Raw genomic sequence first — 26,646 nt, 5'->3', positions numbered from 1 at the left:
GGGATACAAGAGGAATATATGAAAGTATCAAAAGGCGACAGGCCCCCCCCAGCTACAAGACCGCCCCCCTCAAGTCCAAGACGGGCGAAGTCATCACAGACCAGGGGAAACAACTGCAGCGATGGGTTGAGCACTCTCTCGAGCTATATGCAACCCAAAACAATGTCACTGGAACTGCCCTGGACGCCATTCCAGACCTGCCTGTCATGGAGGAGCTAGACACACAGCCCACCCTGGAAGAGCTCGGAAAAGCCATCGATTGCCTTGCCTGTGGGAAGGCTCCTGGAAGCGACGGCATTCCACCTGAAGTCCTCAAGAGCGGAAAACCAGCACTGCTCCAGCCCCTACACACACTCCTCTGCCTTTGCTGGGAACAGGGATACATCCCTCAGGACATGCGTGACGCCAACATCGTCACTTTGTACAAAAACAAAGGAGACCGTAGCGACTGCAACAACTATCGGGGCATCTCCCTCCTCAGCATCGTCGGAAAGGCCTTCGCCCGTGTTGCCTTGGCGCGCTTGCAGATCCTAGCCTCCCACGTCTACCCAGAGTCCCAGTGTGGATTTCGAGCCGGCAGGTCAACTGTAGACATGATCTTCTCACTACGTCAGCTGCAGGAGAAGTGTCGCGAGCAGCGGATGCCCCTCTACATTGCCTTCATAGACCTGACAAAGGCGTTTGACATGGTTAGTCGGAGTGGACTCTTCAGACTCCTGCAGAAGATCGGCTGAGCCCCACGTCTGCTTGCTGTCATTATGTCGTTCCACGAGAACATGCACAGCACAGTGTGCTTCAATGGCGCAACATCTGAAGCATTCCCAGTCATTAGCGGAGTCAAACAAGGCTGTGTCCTTGCACCGACGCTCTTTGCCATCTTCTTCTCCATGCTTCTCCAGTATGCATTCAAGGACTGCAGCAAAGGAGTGTACATCCATACCAGGGCTGACGGCAAGCTGTTCAACATCGCCCGTCTCCGTGCTAAGACTAAAGTCACAGAGGTACTCATCTGTGAATTGCTCTTTGTCGACGATGCAGCCTTGACATCACACACGGAAGATGGACTTCAGCAGCTGGTATGCTGCCTCTCCCATGCATGTGAGGAATTTGGACTGACCGTCAGTTTGAAGAAAATGAATGTCATGGCACAGGACACAGACTCCCCTCCCTCTGTCTCCATTGATGGGTACAATTTGGAAGTTGTCGAGAACTTCACATACCTCGGGTCTAACATCTCCAGCTCACTCTCCATTGATTCTGAGGTGGGCAGCAGGATTGCCAAGGCAGCAGCAGTGATGGCCAGACTTAACCAGAGGGTCTGGAACAACCCCAACCTCACAGAGAAGACCAAACTGCGTGTCTACCAAGCGTGTGTGCTCAGCTCACTTCTCTACAGCAGCGAAACATGGACCACCTATGCAAGACACGAGAGGAAACTCAACAGCTTCCACCTGAGATGTCTGCGGTGCATTCTGCACATCCAGTGGCAGGACAAAGTACCCAACACAGAGGTTCTAGAATGCGCCAACATGAACAGCATGTTCTCCATACTCAGTGAGAGGCGCCTTCGCTGGCTCGGCCGTGTCAAGAGAATGGACCCAGGTCGCATTCCCAAGGACCTGTTATATGGGGAGTTAGCAGAAGGTGCACGACCAACTGGACAACCATATCTGCGCTACAAAGATGTTTGCAAGAAGGATAGGAAGACAGTAAACATCAGTGTCAATGACTGGGAGAGCTGTGCAAACAACCGTTCCAGCTGGCGTCTAGCTGTCAGGCAGGGAGTTCAAAATGCAGAGGAAAAGAGAAGAATAAAGCAAGCTGAAAAGAGAGCTAAAAAGAAGGATAAGCAAAAGTGTACTTTGGAGCTATGCCATCATCTCCCGTAGACGGACGGATGCCAAGATGATGAAGAAGATGATTAAGTGATTCCAAAATATATACAAAAATGGCAAAATGTTTGTAAGTGATCTGCCTGCAAGTTTACATAGTACTCTACATTAAATTTTTAGCAAACTTTATATTACATAAAATATTTTGTTAAACTCGCTTTCATTTGTTTCTCGGTCATCAAATTCCCACTATTCTGAAGAAACATTTTCCTTGAAGTCAACATCAGCAAGATGAGCAATATCATGCCTACCTTGGCCCCTTGCTTTTAATGTTCTGATAAATACAGATAGTCTATGATTGTCATTTCAGCTGGGATTGAACCCAATTACACCTGCAGGTGCCAACCTAATCCTAAGTTTACTAAAGGAAAAGAAAGACTCTGGAATCACTGAACTGGATCTAACAGTAAGTAAGGCAGTATCACATTAATCAAATCACTGAACTGGATCTAACACTAAGTAAAGCAGTATCATATTAATCAAATCACTGAACTGGATCTAACAGTAAGTAAGGCAGTATGACATTAATTGAATCACTGAACTGGATCTAACACTATGTAAGACAGTATCATATTAATCAAATCACTGAACTGGATCTTACAGTAAGTAAGGCAGTATCACATTAATCGAATCACTGAACTGGATCTAACAGTAAGTAAGGCAGTATGACATTAATTGAATCATTGAACTGGATCTAACACTATGTAAGGCAGTATCATATTACCATATATGTGTGCTTTTGAGACAAATCCAACTGTACAGATCCAGATATGCCATTTCATAATGTGCTGACAGATCTGGGTCTTTGCAGTTTGTAAGGAGTAATCAGTAGACCAAATAAGATAGACCCTGATCTGCAGAAGCATTATGTTATGGCAGATAAGGAACTATGTGTCTTGCAGTTGGACTTTACTTATAGGTCATATAATATAACCTATCCTGCTACCCCCTCACCAGCAGTTTGTACTCACCTACTGATTCTATAAACAAAAAGCATATCGTTAGTAATTTCATTCATCAACTTATAATTTCAAACCTGACTGTCAATAGGGTGTCTCTAACATTGTCACTTGTTTGCATTTAAATCCCACTGGGGGTTTCTTTACTAAAACAGCAGCCATATTTGCTTGGGCAAGTCTATGTATTCAGACAACAGGAGTGACATAGTTCTTCATTTTCAATAAGCTCTGAACTCTATCACTTTTATTTTACATACCATCTTTATCTCAAGATACTGCAAATACTCACATATAAAGTGGGTGTAGTGAAAAGAAGAAAAACTTGATCTGTCATTGCTTAATGCACAAACAGATCAGAGTCCATTTTGTTTCTTCTACTGTTTAATGCCAACAAACTGCATGGACCTAAATCTGCCAGCACATGTGCAGTTTGCAGTTGGATTAAACTTAAAAGTGAGTACTGTATATACTCACTTATAAGTCAAGTCAAACTGCAAACAACAAAGATCCAAATCTGCTGAAGCATAATGCACCTGCAGATCAGGTCAATGTTGTTTGTTCTACTGATTACTCCAAACAAACTGCACAGATCCAGATCTGCCATTGCATTATGCAATAGAAGATCTGGGTCTGTGCAATTTACATTTGGACTTGACTAGCAAGTGTGTACATATGGTATATACTGTAAGTTCATGCTATATAATAAGTTCAGATTGCCACTTTTACAGCAGTTTTGGCACTGTGGATATCTTTATCTCCATGGTGGAAGATTTGTAAGGTTGGCCCCTTGAGCTTTTCAATGGAGAAATATTATACAAGAATAAAGATACTGCAATGAAAATCCAAATTATAACACTAAGAATAGATACCATTCTGTAGCAGAATAGGTTGTAACTCCTTAGCTTTCAGCCTTATCACATGTCCTGACATCTGGACTGGAGTCACTTGATCAAATAAATGTTGACCTTGTGACAAAACCCTTCAGTACAATGGCAGAAGTTCCAATCCAGAATCATGGTTCATCACTGGCTCCCCCCACCATAATTTCAGTAGCTTCAAAATCTCATATTTTCCTCATCAGGGTATTATATTCTCTACCAAGCACTCTAATGTTATCTGCCATTTTACAGAAGGGTTTTGTCAAGGTTTAATTTTGTCAGTTTTTAGTAATGGGGTCCATATTTGATGACAGCTTGGAATCAGTTGTATAAACTGTAAAGGTGTTCATGCTAGTGTGCTTTCTGTTAAGATTGGTCAAATTCTAAGCAGTAGTTTTGCAAAAGTCTTAAAAGTTTTTCTGTTTTTAGTTACAGCAGTTATATCTGATGTGTGATCATCATCATTTGTACTGACTTGTGAGGTCTTCATGTCAAATATGTCTGTCTGTCTGTCTCTCAATGTCCATGTTCAAGCTTTCTGTCAAGTTTCATCAAGCTATATTCAAAAGTTCTGGAACAAAGTAATTTCAATGATTTACTACTTTTTTTAATGGTGACTGTATTGGAGGGCTTATCAGCATTATTTGTATAAAATTGGAGAGTCTTTATTGCTTTCTGTCAAATATGATCGAATTCTGTTTAGCAGTTTTAGAAGTCACTTAAGATTTCTCTATATTTAATGATAGATGTCATATTCGATGGTGGGTCAGCATCATTTTTACACACATAAAGTTCTTTACGTAAGGATGCTTTCTGTTCATATTTGGTCAGATTCTAGTTTCTGCTTTTGGAGAATAAATCTTGTAAAAAAAATTATTTTTAGTAACAGTAGCCATATTTGAAGGCAGATCTGCATCAGTTATACAAACTTACAAGTTCTTCAAGCAAGGATGCTTTTTGTCAAATTTGTTCAAATTCTGTTTCTATTTGTAGTACTTGTAATATTATTTTAATGGTGGATCAGCATCGACTTTCCCAACCTGAAAATCTGCTTTGCCAGGATGGTTTCTGCCAGATTTGTTCAAATTCTGTTAAGCATTTTTTAAGAAGAGGTTATTTAGTGGTTTTTCTTTTTTTAGCAAAAGGGGCCACATTTGATGGCCAATTGGCATCATTTGTACTTAAATTTGAAATGGCCTCATTCTGTCTGGTTTAGTCAAATGCTATTAGGTGGTTTTGGAGAAGAAAAGATTTTCTGTTTTAATAAACAGTGGCTTTTCTCATTTTAGTAATCTTTTAGATTATATATATCTGTCTCTTTTGCATACACTTGACAGATCTTCATGCCACGATGCTTGACAGATCTTCATGCCATGATGCTTGACAGATCTTCATGCCATGATGCTTGACAGATCTTCATGCCATGATGCTTTCTATTGAATTTTATAAAACACCATTCCTTGGATCTTGAGAAAAAGCCATGTAACGAACTTTTACTATTTTTGGGAGGATATTTTTTTTTAAAGGTTCTCTTGAACTAAGGACTGATAATACATACACATAATACATAAATATAGGTATAATATTTAAACCATAAATCAAAAATCAATATATTTCTAGACAGCTCTTTTTGAATTTCTAAAATGAAAGAAAATAATCCAAGAAAAGAGAGAGAAATTGAGAATAGTACAGGAAATAGTGTTTACATATATTATAAAGATAACATATCAGCATTTCTACAAAACAAATATGAATATACAAAACATTGGCATATTCATTCACATATACACATCACACCTCCATATGTGTGTGTGTGTGTGTGTGTGTGTGTGTGTGTGTGTGAATGCATACCTATACATCAATACATGCATGTACATATGTTTCCAGTACCGTAATTTATGACTTTATTAACTATTTGTGCTATTGCCATATATTGTCAAACATTTCCATGTATAGTTTCTATAAGCGCTATATTTTGTTTTCATTGACGTTAAAAGCAGCAATCATTTTGAACTTAGCCAAATTTGGCCTGACACTACTAAAATCTACATTTGTAAATTTTTTGTTTGCATACAGAATTATCTGATGAATCATATAATCACCTTGAGTTTTATCTTTAATTTCAAATATAATACTATTTATGTTTGTGAATTCTAACAAATTTCTACGACTGCCTTTACTCTTGTATCCATTGCATATTAGCATAACAAAACTTTTAATTATGTGAGAATCCCAAAAGATATGAAAGATTGTCTCTGCATGTAACATATAAAATAGATCAGAGCTGATTTATAATAATTCTGATTCCTTTCAGAAATGTTTTTGTAGGCAACATTTTATGTACTATTTTCAGATGCAGCCATCTAAGATTGGATATTTTTAAGTTTAAATGATAACAGGAAAATTTCTTCCAGTCATAATCTTCTAAATTGCCAAATTAAAAAATCCATTTTCTTCTAGAATTTGTTTTGTTTCCAATCAAAGTTTCATGTATATTTCTACATCCTACATATTTATTTCTTATAATGGTATACAAAGCAATACTTATTACTGGCTGTGGCAGCTTTGATTCATAACTGATACTAAGTTTATTTTCACATGACTTTTTGCCTGCAAGTATATCATGAAAATCAATGCAATCAATTCTAATAGAAAATCTATTTCGAAAACTATCAAAACTTGACCTGGAACCACCCTCATTTGTCAGGTCATTCCCAAATTTAATGCCCTTTTGAAAACAATGTTTTGTAATTCATACTTTTTCCATCTGCTGTATTACAAGGATTAAACCATATTTGTGTTCTAAAAATGTTCAGCTGTGTCTATTTTGAATAATCTGGTTAACTCTAAATATGATTCAAAGATATCTAGCTAAAAAAAGGATTAGATCCTTTTTCACTGAATTAAGAAAATGAAAAGAAATTATCTAAAATTTGTGAAATTAAAAACCTGCAAATTCATTGGAATAATAGGTTTTTAACTCCATTTGGAAGGATAACTGATGAAGAATTTAGCTATCTTTAAAATTAATCATCTTTTATTATCATTGCCAAACTCATCCAAGCAGGTTCTTAGTGAACTAAATGCACTCTTTTCCAAGTTTGTATCGCATGTTCAATGGACAAAATCACAAAAAATATTTTTGTTAAGGACTATCTCAAGTGGGAATTAAATATGGTTGATATATTTAAGTTTATGAATACATTGAAATTTACATGGATTATAAGAACACTATCTGATGATCAAAATCTAAAATGGAAAAGTTTGTTTGTTACAATTTTCTGTGTCAAATATTGATTATTTTCATTTGGGGCTTTAACTTTTAATACTGGTTGTCATATTTGATAAGGATCATCATCATTTGTACCAATTTTTAAATTATTGATTCCATAAGACCCTGTAAAATTTGGTTAAAGCTGGTCCAGCACTTTTTGAGATAAAGGTTTGAAATAACAATTGTTGATGGATGCACAATGCATAACAGATGTAGGGCCATAGTACAAGCGCATTTGGTTGTAAATGAGCTCAAATAATATAAAAACTTCTTCAAAATAGCCATATAATAAAATTTAACACAAAGTGTCCCATCTTGAACACTCTATAGAATTATACAAAGGATGCTATTCTTCCATCAAATATAGCTGCTATTATTAAAAACAGAATAAAATTCACACAATTTTTAAAATAAAATCAATGTGGAACAGAATTTGACCAACTTTGGCACAAAGCATCCCAGCAAAGGGACCTTTCAATTTTAAACAAATAATGTTGATGTGCAATCAATTATGGATGCTGATAAAAAGCTAGAGAAACATTGAAACACTTGTGTTCATAATATTTGGCATCAACAGCACTAGAAAAATTTGAACAGAAAGTATTCTACTGGCCAAGATTTCCTGGCCAACTGCTTTCGCATTTGGCTCTTAGGCAGGCATCAGTCAGTGTTGTGCCTCTTGTTACTCTATTTTTGCAGGGCCAATTGGTGGAAAAATCCTTTGTTTCAATGCTCAATGAAATCCAGTCTCAGCGAAATATCAAGGTCATTTATGGTCCAGTAAGGGGTCAAGATGCTGAGAAGGAAGATGATGAGAAGGCATTGGTGGATGAGAATCCCATAATTGTGCTGATGGAATTCGGAAAGCTGATGGGTTTTCGGCTCATGGATTTATTCTCTATTCTTGATAAAGATGGCAGCAAGTCTCTGGATCATGATGAAATAAGGCATGGCCTTCGAGTAAGTGAGATGGCAGAACAACTTTCAAGAATTGTTATGTTTTGTAGCAGAGGCAAAACTCTGAAGTACAAATTTGTTGTTTTTTTAGATTTTGTGGTTGCTATAGTTTGTGAACTTAAAATTATGTTTTAATAAAACAGAAGTACCCCTTCCAATCCACAAACTGAAGTATGGACAAAAATAAATGTCTTTTATTTTGCAAACTATGAAAATTGAGACCCTGGAAAATAAATTAACTCACCTGGTTTTGGAGTTTAGCCAGTGTTTTAATGGTAGCAGTTTAGATTGGTTAATGAGGTTGGTTTTATCTAAATATTGAAAATGTATAAGAAAATGTTATCTCTGCACTTTCCTCAGTACCATCCCAATCCCATCACTTGTAGGTGAATCAGAACTCTAAAGCAAACTTGCTTTTTTTACAGAATAGCTCAGTTTCGAGAGTACACACATATATATATATATATATATATATATATATATATATATATATATATATATATATATATATATATATATATATGGCTTTAATGGCATATTAACATAATCCTGGCTCATTAGTACCAAGTAAATTTAGGTATCCCAAACAAGACTCCCAAGTGGCATGACATTGCTCACATAGCTTAAATTACTTTAAGTTCATAATTGACCATTTCTTTATTATAGTAGACATGATTGTAGAATTCATGCTAATTTTTAAAACAATATACCAAATACTCAGAATGCATAAAGATCACCTATCATATCTGCAAGCACTGCCTGAATATCTTTGTTAATTACCCCGTACTTAGAGAATACCTGGGGATTTTTTTCCAAATGGACAGGGAATTTCCAGCCTAAATTTTTAGTTCTAGAATAGATTAGCACTAAGAACACAACCTGTGTAAACTATCTTACAAATTAAATGTCATATTGATTTAACATATTTTACTGCAATAGCTCAGAGGTCAGAGGTTAGCATGCTGGACTCATGACAGAAAGGGTGTGGGTTCAAATCCCACCCTCTGATAAGCCTGGGTATTCTTCCATGGTGTGTCCTTGGGCAAAGCACTTGACTTCAATTGCTTCAGCACTAATTCACCTAATTGTGCTACTGTGCCATAAAGCACCAAACCAAAACCTGTTTTATAAAATATGCCAATAAGAAATTCTTTCTAATGATAAAGGTATAATTAATATGTATAACCTCAAACTCATCCAAGATCTTGAAGACATAAACCCATTTAATGAGACTAATAGAAAATGGATGAGAAATTATTTTCAAGATCTTGAGAGGTAACATGCTCAGCAAACAAGACTGATGGTATTCATTAATATACATAGATGACACTTATTGTCGAACATATCTATGACAATAATATCATAAGCTTGTTTACCAAGGAGGAGCAAAATCTTATCAGAACTCAGTCTCTAGACTGACTACAAATTTAGCCAATCAGATAAGAAATTATACCTCATTTAGATGCACACATATTGTTCACAAACTCATCTAGCATCTTCATAACATGAGACTTTTATCAAAATGTATAAGCATCTGTATAGTGTGTGTGTAATTTGGATTTTTAATGTAGCTTTAAAAAAAATTCAGTCATATCGCTATGATGGCTGCAGTGTGGCAGTTTATAATGATGTCTGCAGACGTATAGCATGATGTCCCACCCAGTCACATTATCCTGAAACCAGGTCAACCAGTCCTAACACTAACCTCTTAATGCTGAGTACCAAGCAAGGCAGATTTTATTACCATTTTTGTAAGTCTTTGGCATGACTCAGCCGGGGATCGAACCCACCACCTCCTGCATCTGAGCATCTGTAGAGAAATATAGCCATTAAAGTATTTACAACTTTATTATTACAAGGTCATGTCATTAATATTCATGATTTTCACACATAATCATGCTTAAACAAGGTCATGTCATTAATATTCATGATTTTCACACATAATCATGCTTAAACAAGGTCATGTCATTAATATTCATGATCTCCATGCATAATCATGCTTAAACAAGGTCATGTCATTAATATTCATGATTTTCATGCATAATCATGCTTAAACAAGGTCATGTCATTAATATTCATGATTTTCACACATAATCATGCTTAAACAAGGTCATGTCATTAATATTCATGATTTTCATGCATAATCATGCTTAAACAAGGTCATGTCATTAATATTCATGATTTTCATGCATAATCATGCTTAAACAGGGTCATGTCATTAATATTCATGATTTTCATGCATAATCATGCTTAAACAAGGTCATTTCATTAATATTCATGATTTTCATGCATAATCATGCTTAAACAAGGTCATTTCATTAATATTCATGATTTTCATGCATAATCATGCTTAAACAAGGTCATGTCATTAATATTCATGATTTTCATGCATAATCATGCTTAAACAAGGTCATGTCATTAATATTCATGATTTTCATGCATAATCATGCTTAAACAAGGTCATGTCATTAATATTCATGATTTTCATGCATAATCATGCTTAAACAAGGTCATGTCATTGATATTCATGATTTTCACACATAATCATGCTTAAACAAGGTCTTGGAAACAAAGGCCTACTTATCAAGTGTGATCAAAATCCTAGAAATACAGTTTCTAGAGTGCCAAAAAAATCGACCAATCAGATGCAAGGCCAACACATAAATATGACTAGGACTTGCTTATAATAAAAGCATAATTAACACCTTATAATTTACCAAGTCTGATTAAAACCAGTCTCAGGTGGTAAGAAGTTTGACCAATCATGTATATATGGTATAAATGTGAGTCATTTGAATAAAGATATACATATTTTTTTCTTTTTTCTAGCTTGTGAACATTCCCCTTAGTGATGAAAGCATAGATATACTCATCACCAAACTGGATGTAGATGGAGATGGTGAGATTGATTTTGGGTGAGTTGCATGAAAGTGATATTTTGGTTTAAGTCATATATTTTCAAACCTTGTTAAGCCTGGGGTTTAAATCCTAGTTGCTGAATCATTTCCCCAGTCTGATAGTGATATCACTTTCAACACACAGTACATTAAATTTAGAATGGAACGGGACAGAAAATCATTTTTGCATGCACAGAGCAATGAAATGTTTGGATCTGGAGGTAATGTTTTGAGTTTTGTCTTTGTCATATTTTTATAAATCATACCGAGGTCTAGAGATAGGTGATGGAAAAAATTGTCCCCTCCCCCAACTTTATTTCTTTCCTTTTATCTTTACATTTTTGTTTCTATAATGGACTTCAAAATGACTTTATGATTGCTTTGAAGATAACATAAAAAAGGTTGAGGGTAACAGTGTCTTATTAGGTGACTTTGGTTTCAGGGAGCTAATAGCAGCACAGATGGAGCATCGAAGAAAAATGAGCTTCTTTTATGCTGCCAAAGAGGATGAAGAGAGCCTTGAAGATACTGAAATTGGTCGTGTTCGACTGAAGCTGCAGCGACTGATGGCAAAGAAACTAGCTGATAACCCTGAATTCAAACGTACTGTTGATAAGATGCAAGCATGGCTTGCTGTGGGAGAAGAGAAGCTTGTAGAAGAATTACAACAACAACTTGCTAATGCTAAAATTAGACACTCTAATCCATTGCAAAACCAGCAAAGCATAAGAGAGAAAGACTGGCACCCTGTGCATATTTAGCATGTAGACTGCTTGTAGAATGTTCTTGGAGTGTGCCATAACATTTGAGACCAAGTAACACATTTGGACTCTGTTCATAATTAGCTTGTTGACTGCTTCTAAATTATTTAAGGGGAGTAGAAGAAGTAACATGGAAACAAGTTTTGAAATAATAAACATTTTCTGCTGCATGGAAAATTGACTGCATCTAACCTAAGCTATGCTGCATTAAATCTAAGAATGCTTTAGTCAAACAGTAGAGAACTAGCAGAATGCTAATTTTACCTAACAGGAGCATGTAGAGAAGATGTACCTGGACCCCATCTCCATTTATTATAAAGGCAATGGGGGGAGTGGTGCCACCTATTTTCAATACACAAAATACTAATGGCTTACTATTATTTATATACTGTTTGCTTGTTTCTCTAGTCTATACCAGGTAAGAAAAGTAAATTTAGTTTAGCAAAATACTTGCTGTTATTATTATTCTAATTATGATTTACAAAATAGAAGCAACTGTGGTTCAGTAGTTACAGTGCCTGACTTTTCACAAAAAGGGACCATTCCAGTGGCCTAGTGGTTAGAGCATCTGCCTCGAATGTGGAAGATCATGGGTTCGATCCCTAGCCGAGTCATACCAAAGGCTTATAAAAATGGTACTAATAGCTGCATCACTTGGCACTCAGCATTAAGAGGTTAATGTTAGTACTGGTCTGCCTGGTGTCAGGATACTGTGACTGGGTGGGACATCATGCTACATGCCTGCGGCATGATACCCCAGTGCTAGACATCACTATAAACTGTCACACTGCAGACATCATATCAATAGGACTGAAACATTGTTAAAGCTACATTAAAAATCAAAATCACTCCCCCACTAAAAAGGAGCAGGTTTGAATCCTACCATTGACAGATCTAAGAACATCTAATTGGTATGTCCTTTGGCAAGGCACTTTACTCCAACTGGCCTGTTACTATTTAACTTCCTTTTGCTGCTGTCACAAAATACAAAGCCAAAAATAATTTACAATGAAAAGGAAGTCCACTCAACCATAAGGCTGAGTGATGTATGCCATGCATACTTGCTTATAATCTAACTGAAAACTGCACAGAACCAGATCTGCCATCACATAATGCACAGCAGATCTGTGTGTGCAGCTTGTTAGAAGTAATCTATAGAACAAACAACATTGACCCTGATCTGCAGGTTTGTTATGCTATTGCAGATCAGGATCTTTGATGTTTGCAGTTTGACTTGATTTATAGTGTGTGTGTGTGTGTGTGTAATCAAGAAATGTAAATTATCAATATGTATCACATGGTGCTAGCACATTTCATATACATGTACTGCTATTACAGCACATATACCATATGTACTTGCTTATAAGTCCAGTCAAATTGCAGAAACAAAGCTCCTGACCTGCCATATCATAAAGTACCTGCAGATTAGGGTCTGTGTTGTTTGTTCTACTGATTTCTCTTAATAAACTGCACAGGCCCAGATCTGCCTGCGCATTATGCAATGGCAGATCTGGGTCTGTGCAGTTTGCAGTTGGACTTGACTTATAAGCGAGTAAATATGGTGTTTGTATATAACTTGCTGATGCATTGCTTACTGATTACCTGTCAGTTGACATAACAGTCACAATATGTTATAACTGCTGTCATATACTACCAGTAGAGCACACACACACATGTGTGTATATATATATATATATATATATATATATATATATATATATATATATATATATATATAAAATGCTGATTTATTATTTGCTTGCTGATTTCCTGTCAATTCAAATAATAACACACAGTAGGTTGTAACTGCTTTCTAGCACAATCAAGTAGGACTTTCTTTCTAATGCACATGCTTTGGTCACTGGCACAGTTATTTTACACTAAAGGGCACTAACACATAAACAAGTATATTTTAGTGACTTTGTACTGTACTTGTCTCAAATGAGTTCCTAACTCCAAATATCCAATAGATATTCATAGTATATAAACTCATCAGTTCTGTCACTTCCAGAAATGTTATGGTATGGCAATTTCTATCTTACAATTGAGTGTGGGTTGGCAGGGTGAGTGGGTAATTTATTTTCCCCTAGTAACCAATGAAAAACCACCAATTTTGATCTCTGGAAAAATGATACAGAGGTGTACCTTTTAGTATAAACTTTCTTGCTGTAATTGGTAAGTTTTACTTTTCTATCTCAATTTGTTATCTTTACTCTTATGAGTATCTCGAACTTTATCACCAGGTTTCTTCCTTAAATGTCCTTGCTGGATGGTAAGATCTTAAGTGTCCTTGCTGGATGGTAAGATCTTAAATGTCCTTGCTGGATGGTAAGTTCTTAAATGTCCTTGCTGGATGGTAAGAGCTTAAATGTCCTTGCTGGATGGTAAGATCTTAAATGTCCTTGCTGGATGGTAAGATCTTAAGTGTCCTTGCTGGATGGTAAGATCTTAAATGTCCTTGCTGGATGGTAAGATCTTAAATGTCCTTACTGGATGGTAAGATCTTAAATGTCCTTGCTGGATGGTAAGATCTTAAATGTCCCTACTGGATGGTAAGATCTTAAATGTCCTTGCTGGATGGTAAGATCTTATATGTCCTTGCTGGATGGTAAGATCTTAAATGTCCTTGCTGGATGGTAAGATCTTAAATGTCCCTGCTGGATGGTAAGATCTTAAGTGTCCTTGCTGGATGGTAAGATCTTAAATGTCCTTGCTGGATGGTAAGATCTTAAATGCCCTTACTGGATGGCAAGATCTTAAATGTCCTTGCTGTATGGTAAGATCTTAAATGTCCTTGCTGTATGGTAAGATCTTAAATGTCCTTGCTGGATGGTAAGATCTTAAATGTCCTTGCTGGATGGTAAGATCTTAAATGCCCTTGCTGGATGGTAAGATCTTAAATGTCCTTGCTGGATGGTAAGATCTTAAATGTCCTTACTGGATGGTAAGATCTTAAATGTCCTTACTGGATGGTAAGATCTTAAATGTACTTACTGGATGGTAAGATCTTAAATGCCCTTGCTGGATGGTAAGATCTTAAATGTCCTTGCTGGATGGTAAGATCTTAAATGTCCTTGCTGGATGGTAAGATCTTAAATGTCCTTACTGGATGATAAGATCTTAAATGTCCTTACTGGATGGTAAGATCTTAAATGTCCTTGCTGGATGGTAAGATCTTAAATGCCCTTGCTGGATGGTAAGATCTTAAAAGACTCTGCACCTGAATTTTCTTTCCAAACTTTCCGTTGAAAATTTATTTAAGGCTGGTTAGGGTTCACTTGGAAATACTATATAATTCTCATTTATAATTAAAAATCAAGGAAACTTCTCATTGGTAGCAATCAAAAAAATGTTTAGATACTTACTGGTAAAATGTTTTTGGCTGATTTTCCATACATTAAAATGAACTCATACTGTTGACATAACATTTGGATTGGCCATTGCCCTGGTAAACATATCTCCTGGTATTACTCCTAACTCATTATGAATCAAGCTATGTAAACCATTGCCCTGGTAAACATATCTCCTGCAATGGTATTACTCCTAACTCATTATGAATCAAGCTATGTAAACCATTGCCCTGGTAAACATATCTCCTGGTATTACTCCTAACTCATTATGAATCAAGCTATGTAAACCATTGCCCTGGTAAACATATCTCCTGCAATGGTATTACTCCTAACTCATTATGAATCAAGCTATGTAAACCATTGCCCTGGTAAACATATCTCGTGGTATTACTCCTAACTCATTATGAATCAAGCTATGTAAACCATTGCCCTGGTAAACATATCTCCTGCAATGGTATTACTCCTAACTCATTATGAATCAAGCTATGTAAACCATTGCCCTGGTAAACATATCTCCTGCAATGGTATTACTCCTAACTCATTATGAATCAAGCTATGTAAACCATTGCCCTGGTAAACATATCTCCTGCAATGGTATTACTCCTAACTCATTATGAATCAAGCTATGTAAACCATTGCCCTGGTAAACATATCTCCTGGTATTACTCCTAACTCATTATGAATCAAGCTATGTAAACCATTGCCCTTGTAAACATATCTCCTGCAATGGTATTACTCCTAACTCATTATGAATCAAGCTATGTAAACCATTGCCCTGGTAAACATATCTCCTGCAATGGTATTACTCCTAACTCATTATGAATCAAGCTATGTAAACCATTGCTCTGGTAAACATATCTCCTGGTATTACTCCTAACTCATTATGAATCAAGCTATGTAAACCATTGCCCTGGTAAACATATCTCCTGCAATGGTATTACTCCTATCTCCTGCAATGGTATTACTCCTAACTCATTATGAATCAAGCTATGTAAACCATTGCCCTGGTAAACATATCTCCTGCAATGGTATTACTCCTACCTCATTATGAATCAAGCTATGTAAACCATTGCCCTGGTAAACATATCTCCTGGTATTACTCCTAACTCATTATGAATCAAGCTATGTAAACCATTGCCCTGGTAAACATATCTCCTGCAATGGTATTACTCCTAACTCATTATGAATCAAGCTATGTAAACCATTGCCCTGGTAAACATATCTCCTGGTATTACTCCTAACTCATTATTAATCAAGCTATGTAAACCATTGCCCTGGTAAACATATCTCCTGCAATGGTATTACTCCTAACTCATTATGAATCAAGCTATGTAAACCATATGACATATTAGATTTACAAGTTATGTATTAAAAAGTCCAATATTTTATTTTTGAGCCCTGATAAAAGAATATAATGAATGGAACTACAAGTCTTTAACAACTTATAATGTATTTTATACAGTGTTTGTAAGTGACCTACTGCCATTTCACTGACTGCATTTCAAGCTGTACAACTGGGGGTAATCTTATTAAAATGTCAGATTTAATATTCTAAGTAATTATTTAGTTTGTATTTAAACAAAGAATAAATAAGGATATCACATAAATGAATCAGACTTGAAAATGTAAATTGCCATTCTACATTTATTTAAGTCTATTGAGTTTTACATGCTAGTAACCCATTTACTGCCATACATATCATAGCTATCAATGGAAATATCGACTTTTATTACTTATTCCACAAGTTACTAATTTCTGTATCAATAACAGAATGCATAAATGTCTTTAATTTCATTTCTTCAGGGGTTGGATTGAGCCATTAACAGGCTTATATAAGTTAAGTCCAACCACAAAACTTCACATACTTAGATCTGCCAATGTGTACCATTAGATCTGGGTCTATACAGTTTGTTAGCAGTAATCAGTAGAACAAACAACACAGACCCTGATCTGCTGGCACATAATATAATGGCAGATCAGGGTCTATGTTGTTTCCAGCTGGACCCAGCTTATAAGTGAGTATATATGGTATTTTATTTTCATGGTTATCAACTTTGATGATATTGTGATAAAATGCATTGTTCTTGGTAATTAAATCTATGATTGGGGAAGAGGTCATGTTATTTACACAACAGAATCGCAATTTCAAGGTCTTCAAATTCTTCACTTTTAGACTCCTTTAACTCAAATTTTGACAGAAATAAGGTGAAATCAGCGTAATCTAGGTCATACTGAATGAAAAGAAACTCAAGCCATGAAATAGTCCTACAGTCACACAGATGTATGTCATACTGTATACCATATCCATAACAAATCGCAGAAGCACCCAAAAAATTTTTTATTCTATCATTAAATAAACTTGCCTACTGCTGTCTGTAACATGGTCTGCGATTCACATCAAGCCATCATTGAACTATATTTTAATAAACTGCTTTAGCTTCCAGGGTACACATTTCCCACTAATTAACTCTAAAATTATAATACCATGTCTGTGGCATGGTGCCCCAGTGCTAGACCACTATAAACTGCCACTCAGTAGACACTGAAGCAGTATGACTGAAAAATTATTAAAGCTATGTTAAACATCCAAATTACACACACATACCCATTGTGATCATCAATCAGTTTAAAAAATTTATACCATGGTGACCATCAATCAGATTAAATGTATGATCCCCAGGTGACCATCAATCAGATTAAATGTATGATCCCCAGGTGACCATCAATCAGATTAAACTTATAATACCATGGTGATCATCAATCAGATTAAACATATAATCCCCAGTGACCATCAGTTAGATTAAACTTACAAAACCATGGTGATCATCAATAAGATTAAGCATAATCCCCAGGTGACCATCAATGAGATTATACTTATAATCCCCAGGTGATCATCAATCAGATTAAACTTATAATCCTCATGTGATCATCAATCAGATTAAAAGTATTATCCCACAGTGGTCATCAATCAGATTAAATTTATAATCCCCAGGTGACCATGAATGAGATTAAAATTATAATCCCAAGGTCACCATTCTCGTGGGTCGGTGGTTCTTTCCGGGGTTTTCCTGGGTTCTTCCTCCACCATTAATACTGGCCGCCATGTATAGCCTATCGTGTGCTGAAAAATGGCGTTAAGCCCCAAAACAACAACAACAACAACCAAGGTCACCATCATTCAGATTAAAATTGAGATCTCCAGCAGCATTAATGAGATCTAGCAGGCACAGATAAAAGCTCATGCTATAGTGGCCTCTGGAATAAAACATCAAATTTCTTGTTTAGAAGAGTTATTGTTAGTAATGGTATGTTGTGAAGGAAGGTTTTTAGTTTCAAAAATATTAAAATTTTAACTATGTAAATTATAAAACACTTTTAGAGCATTGTCAAGTCTGGAAAACTGAAAGCCCAAATCTAGCACCAATTTGTTCCAGTTCAGTCTACACTTCATATTTTCACAATGTCTGTATTATCCAACAAGGCTGGAATTCTTATTTTCTGGACATGTTTTTAATGTTCCATAAATACATGTCACTACAAAGTGGTAAAAGAAAGAATTGAAAAATACAAGTCTCATCAAAATGAAGTAAAATTTATGGTCACAGTAAAAATAAGAAGTGCTAGTTTCAATAGAAAGAAGTACAATTATTAGTCTCAGTAGAAGTAAAACTATTAGCCTCAATAGAAATAAGTAAAACTACTAGTTTCAGCAGAAAGAACTAGAAGTACTAGTCTCAGTAGAAAGAAGTAGAAGTACTAGTCTCAGTAGAAAGAAGTAGAAGTACTAGTCTCAATAGAAAGAAGTAAAATTACTTGTCTGATTTATCTTGTTTATGTATCTATAAGATTATTCTTCAATTTATGAGGCATATTGCATTGACTAGTTTCAAAAACATCTGAAAATTCATGCTAGAAGCATCAGTTATACATTTCTCAAGAAAATAATACATCAGCAGAAAATTCTTAGAATTATCATCTTCTATTGGTGAAAATTTGATGAATAATTTTTAACAGGTAACCAATTCAAGAAAACAAATCCTAAATCTTTAAAGATTTGACAATTATTTTCAAGTTATTTCTTGTTGACTTTATGGTAACTTAGGCATATTATTTGTGTATCAATCAAATTAATTTTGTGTTTGATTTTAGTTAGATCTTTTCGACCCAATCTTAACTAATCAGCTAATTAACTGAACGCTGAACCAGTTCCCCAATAAACAAATTAGATTAATTAAAATCTACATCTCTGATGTAAAAGAAATCTGATGGACACCACTATCTGATAGACATCACTATCTGATAGACACCAATGTCTGATGGACACCAATATCTGATAGACACCAGTATAAGGTCATGCTCTTTTGACCCCTTAATTCGCCAATCAATTTATAACTTTTAAATTATTAAAAGTGAAAAATATCATTTGGAACATAACATTTGTGATAATAACTCTCCCTAACACAACATGTAATGCCTTATCAAGTAGTTTACTGAAAATGTGGGACCAGGAATCAAAAGATTAAAAGAAAACACCATATATACTCACTTATAAGTGAAATCCATCTGCAAACTGCATAGAGCCAGATCTGCCATCCCATAATGTGCCAGCATATCTGGGTCTGTGCAGTCTGTTAAGAGTAAGCAACAGAATTACAACAAAATAGACGCTGATCTGCGGGCACATTATGCTACATCAGATCAGGATCTTTTTTGTTTGTAGTTTGAAGAGACTTTTAAAGAAGTAAAGATCGGGTGACTCTTTATTGGCTCCTGTCTGATCTACATATTATAAGTACATGTCAATTTTAATTAGATTGAACAAGGAATTTAGTTTGTGAAGAAGTTATTAGCAAATCCATGACAATTGTTTTTGTTTCTAAAACTAAAAAGAGAAATAATTTATAGTAACAGAGAAGAATCACTGGTTTAATCTCACCAAAGAGTCAACATCAGCATTGTTCATGATATAATTGACAACAGTCTGCTTTCACCTATAAAATATTTTTTCAATCCAAATATTTCCATATGATGTCAGGAACAGTTGATTTACAACATTTTAACAAGCCTGCTGGACAATCTTCAAATTCTTTTGAAATATTGGGTTCATAAATTTACAAGTTAGTTTCTCAAACCTTCCCCAACTTTGTAAAAGTAGGGGATCCACTTATCATCAAGCATGTGATGCCAGTGTGTGTTTTCAATAGTAATTATGCAACCATGCTACATTAGGATATGTAAAATGTAATACATCCACTACCTTGCAAGTCCAGGCCTCCATATTAAAAAAGATATTCACACCTTTTGACTTGTTTTAGCAACTAAAGTACTCAAAACTTGTCTGCTTGCCTGGTTGAATGTCAGACTAGAGTGACTTCCCCTTGTATAGAGGGAATGGTGCCCAATGCAATCAATTGTCAATTACTAATGAAATGGACATATGCACTCTTCTAGAAAAGTAACTGCTGGGTGGGCTTCATTGTGTGATCAGGTAAGTAATATTAAAAAAACATTTTATTGTAATAAAAATTGGTTTCCACTTAAAATATGTTAGCTCAGTTTTTCTTAACCTGTGTGTCCTGGACACGGGGTTGTTCCAAGGGGTTTGTATTTTCTCAGCTAATTGAGCCCTAAAGTACAACTATTAGCATGTGCGGGTCCACAAGATATTTTGAAGTTAAAGAAGGTGTCCTCATACTCTAAAAGGTTGGGAACCACTGTGTTAACTGATCAAAATACAGGCGAACAAGAGGTATGAGGTAGAGAGAGTTACATCCCCTTGGAGTTTCTTGTGAGATCCAGGCCAGTGACAGCACATGGTCTATGCATGGCCGTTGTTTTTAGTAAAAATGTTCCTGCCAATGAATCCAGCAGTAACCCATGATATTATCAGGCTGCTAAATGACCTGAGTGGATAACCCATCCAGGATGACAGGGCCTGAGTAGAATATCAACCCCTTTTTGAATGGAGAGAACAACTGAGATCCCCTCTTCTGAAAAGCTTAGTGTGCTTCAGGTACTACTTACTGAAAGCAAGACATTATGGGATTATTGCTACCAAATTTATTAGGTGAGAAATAGATATGTTACATTTGAGGGTTATCCAGATTAGACTGCGTTCACATTTTCCTTGGTTGCAATGATAGGAAAAGGTGTGCTTATCAAGCCCATTCCAATTCAGAAGGAAAGGGCATCAGCTACCCAGCTTTTGGATCTGATCCAGTGAGACAAGTGTCAGTTGCTTGGCATTCCATATCTTTGCAAAGCAATCTATTATGGCTTGACCACACTGGGTACAAATTCTCTGATCTCCAATTTCTGGCCGAATTACAGTGAAAGGACCATAATTTGATTGAGACAGTGTTAGACTTGAATGTGGATGCCATTTTAGAAAATCCCGTTTGGGATGGCAGACATCTAGGGATCTGGTTCATGCTGTCTGAAGTTTTTAAATGGTTTCACTATGGTCTTTAACTCCTGGAGGTTGATATGCACTGAGCACTCCTGAAGCTCAGTACATGGAGTTTTAAATCTCATGTCCAGATGAATGAAGATTATATGACAGGATTTGTCCTTATTGACGGAAAATCTATGACAAAACAAGGTTAAAACAAGGCATTTCACATCTTCCTACAAGGATGTTCACCATGTTGATTTGGCTTGTAAGGTCTGACACCTGGACATGTTCGGGACCAATATTATGGTATCCTTGCTGTACTTGGGCTTCCAAGATTGGTTGAGAGAATTCAATCTTGAAATGGCCTAAAGTACAATGCCAGTCAGGTTGTGCTGAGGAGGAAATTAACTGCTCTTTTTATGAGGATTGTATATTTACAGTAAAAGCAAAGGGTTGGTGCTGCAGGGTCTTTTCCATTCCATGGTGAAGTGTTGAAGACTTCCCCCCACTGATGTACCGGAAAAAGTGCAGCATGGGCATAGATTTGATTTCTTTGTAAAGGTTGGCAGAAAAAACACCTGGATTGAAACAATTTTTGTCTTGTATCATGTCATCAGACACTTGCCTGGCATGAGCTTTGCCTCTTTGGTGGCCTGTTCTCTGATCTCCAGTTTCTGGCCAAAGAATAAGAGGTTGGAACCTGAGGATGGCCTTGTGATGGTCATTATAGAGGGTGGCCTTGTGATGGTCATTAGGGAGGTTGGCCTTGTGATGGTCATCAGGGAGGATGGCCTTGTGATGGTCATTAGGGAGGGTGGACTTGTGGTCATTGGAGAGGTTGGCCATGTGATGGTTATCAGAGAGGATGGCCTTGTGATGGTCATTAGGCAGGGTGGACTTGTATATAAATGCATCTTTTTCTATGAGCTAGAGATTAACAGATATGGTGGCATTGGAGAGTGAGTGTTGAGCTGCCCTGTCAAGTACACAAGTCATACACAAGACTGACTCCTAGACATGTCTATTCATAGCATTCTCAATAGAAGGGAATATACTATGTTCAGATTGCTGAAGTATATCGTTCGAGACCAAGTCAAGCTTGGAGCCAACACTACTGCATTGTGGACTAGTTGTTAAATGCCAAAAAAAAGCTGGGATTTGAGTATAAAGTGCATGTGTCTTGTAAAAATGCCAGATAAAAGTTTGGTGGGAATCATCATTTTGAAGAGAAAGGCCTGTTAATGCTTGGGCACATTGTCTGCCTTTTGATGAAAAGCAAAATATCACTAATTCAACCAGACAGTAGAATATGTTTTACAAAAGACTCAGAAAATGAGGGAATTCTATGAGAGGCCATTTGCTGAGAATGTGGAAGGATAAAGTACAGACAAGTAGATTACTTAAGTTGAAACAAGGAATACCAGTAATGTGTATTTTCTGGGCAACATCATACTAAGGACGGAGGATGAAGTTTTGTGAATATGTGTCAGTGATAGTATAGGAGGAGTTGGGTGGCAAGGAAACCTCCTGTGAAGTCAGCAATGACTAAGCTGGAAAAGTGAGGTGTCAAGGATGCTGAACAAGTCTAGGGCATGGTGATAGTGTGGGAAAACTGGTAGCAGTTATGCTTAGAGTCCAGTACAAAATCAAGGTTTGATCAGATACTGAAGGTTGTACGTGTTTTGGGCCTGTGACTGGGTATAATGTTAAGATCACCGTTCCCAGTGCCCATGGTAGATGGTGTAGGTTGAAGCTGTGTTAGAGCTGGAGCCATGGTCCAGGCACATTTAGTTCTGTTGTCTAAGTCCAGAACCAGTTATCGAGGTCACAATAGTCAGTTTCAGGGTCTGCATGAGGTGATAGCATGTCTGGAACTAGTCCAGGTGGGCCACCATAACATATCTGTACTGACCCCCTCACAGAATGCTCTAGCTGTGGCACTGTGGTCATGGTACATCAGGATCTTTGACCACTGTACCCATTCCCAAAAATTGAAGGTATCGGTCAAGGTTGTGCTGGAATTGGTGTGGTCCAGAGCTGCTCCCAGAGTCTGGTACTGGCTATGCCAGTAAAGATCCCCATAGTTAACACCATTGTATGCCTGTTTTGATGGCACATCTACTACTGGTTCCGATGGGCCAATATTTCATGTCAGTTGTGAAACAATTGGTAGTGTAATGAAGATCTGTTCAACTCTGTTATGGTTGGGCAAGCACTTTGTGAAGCTGGTTGTGACCAGGATTGCTGATTTTTCTTCAAATGGGCAAGCTTCCACTTTCACCGATTCAGATAAAAGAAAGCTGTTGATGGAGGCAGTATTGACAGCAAGATTTTTGACATCCACACCCTTGATTTTTTGTTCTTAGCTCTCTCATTCACCCTAGAGTTTTTCTAGATGCACACACATTCTCAGACAAGCAGGATGTATCGCTTGTATTACCCAAAGTGTACACCATACAATTTAAACCAGTAGAGTAGTTATCTTCAGCCATCTTGAAATGCTTGCACCCTACACATTGCACCTATGTCTGTAAGGTAAAATCATTTATATACTGTACTTAATGTGATGTCTAAGAAAAAGGCCAAAGAAAATTAGTGAAATCTCTTAATAAATTATCAATTACTTGAGAGAACCCACCAATAGGGTCAATTACCAAGTTGAATTTAAATTACTATGGACCATTGGGTAGGCAGTTACGATGATGCTGAAAAGCGTACAGCATAACAAAGTTAAACAAATAAATGTTAAATATTCATCTGTGATGAAGAAGGCAGGAAAAATAGACTGAGAACAAAGCTGGAGTATACATCCCCATGTTGAGAAGACTCCCAAGCACCACTCAAGTGGTGACATTTTAGAGAGTGGGTGGTATCTGCAAGACCTTGAGAAAGATCATGCTGACAAGGCACAAGAGCAAGTAGTAACTTGCTATTGATGGAATTTTTAGCCAATCCCTTTTTCAACGGGGAGACAACTCTAGTTTTACTTCCACCTTGGTATACAGATAGCTAAAATATGCCAAATGATGCCGTAAACATCTTTTACATCTTTTTTGCTGGGGATTGCTGGACTTGCAGGGTAGTGGATGTACTCTTAATTTATTATGATCGACTACCTCATTTAATGAAGAAAGTATAAAGTCCTGAAATATAATCAAATTTAAACTATTGTTTTCCAAGAATTGGGTTTATCCAATGTTATTAAATCAATAGTAAATGTTGGATTTACAAGATCGAACTGTAGTTTGTGACATTTTTTTATAAACAGGTCAGTCCCGAATGTTGCTGGAACAGATGGGTCTTGATGTGGCTGTGGAGTTTGAAAAGCAGAAGAGAGACTTTAATGAGATCCAAACTCACTTGCAGGAGAAAGTAAAGAGAGAAGAAATCATTGAGGAGGAGGCTAATGGAAGAAACTGAGAAAGGAAGATACAAAGAAACATATCTTAAAGGACACTCTCAGTATAAAAGACACCTATTAATATAAGACATTTCAATAATTTAAAAACAAATGTAATGGTCCTTAAACAAAGACTATTATTATTGCATATAATTGATATTTTAATTTGTCCTAAAAATGATTACCAGTTATAATCCACTGTTACATGGAATATTTTCATGCAGTACTTCCCATATTTTCTAATTTATAACATACATCCAACTGGGGGGCCCTGAGTGGCCAAGTGGTTAAAGCGCTCACCGTTACAGAGCATTGCCATCTCACCTCTGTCTGCGTGGGTTCGAATCTCAGGTTCGGCCAATGTGGGTATGTGAGAAAGCTTGCCAGTAGCTTCTCATGGGTCAGTGGTTCTTTCCAAGGTTTTCCCGGGTTCTTCCTCCACCACTGATACTGGCCACCATGTATAGCCTATCTTGTGCTGAAAATGGCATTAAACCCTACAACAACAATAACATCCAACTGCAATCAGCAAAGACCCAGATTCGTCCTCACAAACTATAATGTTCTGGCAGATCAGGGAATACACCTACCGAAGGTCACCTTAGCTCAACAAGTTATTGCCGACAGTAGGGTCTTTGGGGCAAAGTACAAATGCATGGAGATTTTCAGCAGAATTGTCAGATTCTGGAAATCTAGAACTTGGGGCTAGTCCTGGCAATATAGAACCTGGGGCTACTTTTGGCAGTCTAGAAGTTGGGACAAGACCTGGCAGTCTAGAACTTGGGGCTAGTTCTGTTGAATTTCTTCACCAATTCTTAACCAAATAAACAATAATGCCATATTTTGAACCACTTCTCTGCTTGTCTCAAGTGACGTTCTGAGACATTCTTTTTATTGCCACCGACTTAAATATTGACTAAAATGTAATAACAAATAAAAGGTTAAAATGCTAGGTTTCTGACCCCGCTGCAAATAAAATCTCTCCTAATTATTTAGAAAAGTGGCTTTTAATACTGTATTCTTTTTAATTTGGTTAAAATCAATGAAATATTATCACAGAAGGAACTAAATGCAGAGCGAGACATGTCTATCTGACCTTAGCTCTACGGCTGTTAACCTTGGTTAAGTGGATACTGTATATTTTACTTATAATGTGAACTGAATATATCTGGAAATCATAACATCCACTTAGTTTGAGTCGGATATTAAGTTTTCAGCCAATCAGAAGTGACATTAAAAAGTAAAGTTCTTGTGATTGGCTGATGAAAGATGTGGGTCTTTGCTGTGTGCAGGTGGATAGTATCATAAGCAAGTAAATTATGGTATATAATTATTAAGAAAGATTTAGAGGCACATTTTTTGGATATAAGAAACTGCTGAATCTAGTCCCAATTTAATGATACAAAAAATGCATATTTATTTCTGGCTTTAAATAAAATTGTTTTACTTAATTTCAATGGTTTCAGTTATTTGTCCATTGTGGATATGTGTCATGCCTTTATCTCTCAAAGCTTTAAACCTTATAAAAGGAAACATAAAAAGTTTCATGGAGGATCTCTGGAAAGGCTGTATAGAAAGATGGAAGAATATTGGTAACTATGAGTATCACATTTCATGAAAGAAAGGAAAAAGTATGAAGAATACTCAAACTGCTTGACAGAGGGAGCTCACAATGTATGCATACTTTTGTGGCACAAGTAAAATATTTTGATGCAATTTAGAAAAACTCTTGGAAAGGAAGTCACAAGTGACCCAGTGTTAGTGTGAAACACACTCATTCCAAGATCCACGCACTTTTTGTTGTAGTCTGTAAAAAGGTATTGTAATTAAAGCTTGGTCATGATTTTTAAGCAATGTCATATAATTCTCAAACTTAGGTCAGTG

At 36.5% G+C, this 26,646-nt stretch overlaps 1 protein-coding gene across 3 annotated transcripts in view; it reads left to right on the top strand.

Annotated features, from left to right (window-relative positions):
- LOC149798312 (uncharacterized) overlaps positions 1–26,213 on the top strand; it is a 54,856-nt gene extending 28,643 nt beyond the window's left edge. For all 3 annotated transcript variants that reach the window (XM_089963449.1, XM_089963447.1, XM_089963450.1), the window contains 5 exons: positions 2,203–2,298; positions 7,703–7,963; positions 10,790–10,875; positions 11,300–11,460; positions 24,631–26,213. In XM_089963449.1, coding sequence (XP_089819575.1) covers positions 2,203–2,298; positions 7,703–7,963; positions 10,790–10,875; positions 11,300–11,460; positions 24,631–24,782 — 756 coding nt within the window. In that variant the 3' untranslated portion in view covers positions 24,783–26,213. The remainder of the gene's footprint in view (positions 1–2,202; positions 2,299–7,702; positions 7,964–10,789; positions 10,876–11,299; positions 11,461–24,630) is intronic.
- The last annotated feature ends 433 nt before the right edge of the window (positions 26,214–26,646 follow it).

The sequence above is a fragment of the Sinohyriopsis cumingii genome, chromosome 6 (genome assembly GCF_028554795.1).
Source record: "Sinohyriopsis cumingii isolate HCF-2022 chromosome 6, ASM2855479v2, whole genome shotgun sequence".
Lineage (NCBI taxonomy): Eukaryota > Metazoa > Mollusca > Bivalvia > Unionida > Unionidae > Sinohyriopsis > Sinohyriopsis cumingii.
This window is presented reverse-complemented; position numbering and strand designations above follow the sequence as displayed.